Genomic DNA, 4590 nt, shown 5'->3' with positions numbered 1-4590 from the left:
TTGGGGAAGGAGGCGTTGGGAAGAAGATGACCATATTGGGCTTATTTGGGGGAAAATAGATTGGGGTTTAATAAATTAATCATTTGTTGGGCTAATACTTTTTTATTGAAATCTGTAGAAGGGAAATATTTTACATTTTTTACTTATTTTACTTATTAAATATAGTAAAGTATAACATGGAATGCACATTTTTTTTTCTAAGTATACTTTACTTAGACATTTATATGTACTATATTTTGGAAAATTCTATTGAATTGTACTATAAGTTTTATTTAGAAAAGAATAGTGATACCTCAAATTATATATTCAACCCAATTGTACTAAATATATTATGTAGTCATATCTTTTATAAATATCTTTATTATATCTTTTTAACTATTTTTTAAATGTAATTTGACATTTGATATTCATGTAATTTCGTGATTTTCTTCAATTTCCATTTTAGAAAACTTTTCATTTTTAATGGGATAAATAAAAAAACATTTCATTTTTAATGGAACGGAAAATTATTATTTTCTTATTAAAAAATATTAAAATATTATATTTAATTTTTATATACTACTTGTAAATTTCGCCCCCTCCTTTTCGAGGCGCTAAACCTGCCACTGTCGGGTCAAATTGTGATAAATTATAATAGATGGAGGGATTATATACATGTTCACTTCACTAAAACACAGAAATGTTCTCTAACTAGTCAATCTACATAACATTTCATCAGTTCGATACAAAGACAAACAACAGAAAGAAAAACTAAAGTGAAAAGTAGGGGAAAAAACCTTGGAATAAAGGTAGTTTAGGCAATGGCACCGTTCTCACTCTCACTTTCCAATATGAGTGGCAACTCTATTTGGAAAGGTGCTTGAGGTATCCCTGCAACCAAATGAGTGGCATTTGTAGTAGGGAACGGGTTTGGCGGCATCACGAGATCCGTTCCGTCTCCCTCGAGCATCTGAACCACCACTTTCATCGACGGTCGATCGGCCGGATACCACTGAATACAATGCAGCCCAACAATAGTTAACTTCCTTGCTATATTCCCCTTCTCACCTTCCTCAACATGCACCCAAAACTCATCACCAAGATTCAAATGATTATATATCCACTGTGGAAAATAAACCTTGCTATTATTTATATCAAGATCCACATTCTTCCTTCCCCCAACCATCTCAAGCAACAGCATCCCAAAGCTATAAACATCCGACTTATACGACACCCTCCCAAACGTCCTCGACAGCAGCTCAGGGGCGATGTACCCCATCGTGCCCCGAGCAGCTGTCATAGTCACAGCACTCTGCTCCTTGGAGCAGAGCTTAGCTAGACCAAAATCAGACACCTTGGGGCTGAAATTTTGGTCTAGCAAGATATTATGAGGCTTGATGTCGAAATGGAGAATCTGTTGATCACACCCTTGGTGCAGATACTCCACGCCTTTGGCTATCCCTAGCGCGATTTCAAGAAGCTTCTCCCAGCTCAGCGAAGCTCTCTTCGACTCAGACTGAAAGATGAACTTCTCAAGTGATTCGTTTGGTAGGAACTCGTAGACAAGGACCCTTCTGAATCCCTCTGCGCAGAATCCTACCAAACGAACCACATTAACGTGGTGGATCCGACCGATAGTCTTGACCTCATTCACGAACTCCTCTCCATTTTCTTTGGAGTTGTTGAGGACTTTGACCGCGACGCTTATCTCCGTCGAGAGCTTGCCCTTGTAGACGACTCCATAGCCGCCTTCCCCTAGCTTTTCGCTGAATTGGTTGGTGATCTTTCTTATGTCGGAGTAGCAGAATCTGGTGGGCTTGAGGGCTCTGTAGTCTTCGAGAAAGCCCTCTACCTTCTTCCGATTCTCGCGGTCCTTGATGATTTTGTAGATCACAAAGATGAGAATTGTGATTGCTGTCAACAGGAAAAAAGATCCTATTGCCGCTCCTGCATATTCATGTTAATTGTAACTTTAGGTATCATAATTTACAGCCATAGCTTCCAAAAATGGTAGTAAGAATAGAATAAATACCTGCAATGTGCATCTTCTTTTTTTCTACAAAAAAAAGACCAGAAAAACATTAAAAAGATAGACATAAAGGCTTATTGAGTTTGCAAGATTATATTTCGGATTAAATATGTATTATGTTTGATTCATTAAATTGAATCTTACTAAAATTGATTCATTTTAGTATATTCCATAGTAATTGAGTCATTTTCCATTTTAGTTAAAATCAACATATTTCTTCTTACTTATTTTATTTTGTCTAACTTTATTCTCTTTTCATCTTTTTACCTTGTTCGTTTTGCTACTTTATTCCTCACTCAGTTAACACAATTTTTTTAAAATTGCGTGACGAAAAAAATGTCTCTGCTATTATTTTGAAATAGGAGTACAACGTAATTCTAGATAGATAATAATGTGATAATTAGTCATAGTCACTGTTCGAGCTAAATTAATCTCATAACTCAATTAATAATAAATTATGACAACCTAACAGCAACTTGAACATGGAATGGGAAAAAAGCTACCTTTATCACTCGGACGTCTGTTAACGCAGATAACCTTGGTGGTGGATACATTGGAGGCCGCGCAAAACTTTCCCAAAGCTTCACAATTAGCGCCGCAAGCCGGTTCAGACCAGGTCATCCCAACATCGTTTTTCGCGAAGACATACGATGGGACATATGGGACATCATGGTAACTGGTGCAGTTTGTGAGAGAAACCGAATCCATATAAAAGCTTTTCGGAACGGCATAGAATTGATATGTGGAACCGCTGCTAAGGCAAGGAACATGGTATTGAAGATCTCTTTTGGAATTGGAGCAATTGAAGATGATGTAACCGTCGCCGTTGTTGTTGTTGTTGTTGCTGTTGTCGGTGCCGAATTGGAAAGGAGAAGATGACAAATTGAGGTCTTGGAACTTCCTGGCAAGGCAATTTTGTGGATCGGAGAGGTAAATTTGCTGGGAAGTGTAGTCGATTGTTTTTACTTTGAGGTTGATTGAATTGGGCAAATCAAGCATAGTGTCGCCGTTGCTGCAGTAGACGTCGAAGCCGGGGTAGCTGCTGCAGTTTCGCTGTTGATTGTGTTTGAATCCGAAAGGGAATCGGATTGGTTGGCCGCGGTGGCCGCAGAGTGGCTGGTAATTGCAATCATCGGCTTCTGCGCTGTGGAGTGCGGAAAGCAGATGCAAAACGAGGAGAATATAGAAGAAATTGGAGAAGACAGACATTTTGTTGCTGGAATTGTGATAAAGAATCAAGGGAGTGGATTTATGTTTGGGAATGCCTTTAGCTGGGGGAGTTGACTCGCACTGCGTAGTTTACAAGTCATCGATTGAATCGTTCAAACTTGTTGCAATCCATTACTTCTTTGTTTTGAAATAGGGATCTGTTTGCTTGGAGTGATATGAGTTTGTACCAGATCTAGGATTATTATTGGTCTCAATAACTTTGGCCAAGAGCATCTCTAACCGTGCTCTTAGCTAAGAGCATGCTTGTGGGCGTGGTCTATTTTTATTTTGTCCTCTTAGCTAAGACACAACACATTCAATCATGTTCTTCCCAAAGAGTATGCTCTTCAAATATTTTATTATTTAATTTTAATATTATAATTATGAAAAACATTTCTTAATAATAAAGTTTCATTAACAATATCTGAAATATCATTACAAATTCCTAAAAATTAAAAAGTACATAATTAAAATCCTAATAATTTAAAATTGCATAATTTAAATTCTAAAAATTAAAATTACATATTTCGGGATCAGATAGATGAAAACTACTCCTCCGGCGGCAGCAGGAGGCGTATACTCAATTGCACTTCAAGTGCTTCAATCATCAATCACGCGCAACTTGTTGTAATTGATTCGTTCAGGACGTGTCAGCATGGACAACGGTCTGCAAACACCCGAATAGCGTGTTCACGTTGGGAGGGATAGATCCCACTAGGACATCCACTAGGACATCCCAAAAACACCTCCTGCCACGTCACTAGGACTTCCCATCCCACTGCCACGTCACTAGGACATCCCCTCCTATGTCCGCCCTTCCCATCGCCTTTCCCACTAGGACATCCCGCAATAAAAAAAAAGCATACATTTACAAATAAAACAATTTACATTTACGGAAATAAAATTTGACGTCAACCCCTCCGAGTCCAAACCTCATACATTATTCGAAAAAATTACGGGAAAAATTAACAACTTCATCGGAAAAATTAACAACTTCATCGGAAAAAACATACATGATTCGAAAAAAAAATTACATACTAATAAAAAAAAACTTCATACATTATCACGTCAACCCCTCCGAGTCCAAACCTCTTCGATGATATCCTGCTGAAGTCGAACATAGGCATCTGTTTGCCGCATGTCGGCAAATGCACGCAGCCGCGCGACCTCTCCATGAGGTACCCCCATATTCACATTCGCGGTGGCCACGCCGTGACTTGGACCTGCACCCGTATCATCTTCGTTGGTCCACTGAGTCAGTTCTGCAGCTTCATTTTCGACAATCATGTTGTGCATTATGATACATGCGTACATGATATCGCCGATGTTGGGAATATACCACTGCCGTGCAGGACCCTTCACAACCGCCCACC

The 4590-nt window shown here is 38.8% G+C and overlaps 1 protein-coding gene across 1 annotated transcript; it reads right to left on the bottom strand.

Annotated features, from left to right (window-relative positions):
• Window positions 1-624: 624 nt before the first annotated feature.
• Window positions 625-3398, bottom strand: LOC121759649 (rust resistance kinase Lr10-like). Its single transcript, XM_042155308.1, has 3 exons — window positions 2512-3398; window positions 2012-2035; window positions 625-1926 (listed from the first exon to the last, which is right to left on the bottom strand). Exons 1-3 carry the CDS (start codon window positions 3215-3217, stop codon window positions 794-796), a joined length of 1863 nt encoding a protein of 620 aa, XP_042011242.1. The 5' UTR covers window positions 3218-3398; the 3' UTR covers window positions 625-793.
• Window positions 3399-4590: the final 1192 nt, after the last annotated feature.

The sequence above is a fragment of the Salvia splendens genome, chromosome 12, assembly GCF_004379255.2.
Source record: "Salvia splendens isolate huo1 chromosome 12, SspV2, whole genome shotgun sequence".
Classification (NCBI taxonomy): Eukaryota; Viridiplantae; Streptophyta; class Magnoliopsida; order Lamiales; family Lamiaceae; genus Salvia; species Salvia splendens.
The sequence above is the reverse complement of the archived record's forward strand: the minus strand, read 5'-3'. Positions and strand labels throughout refer to the sequence as shown.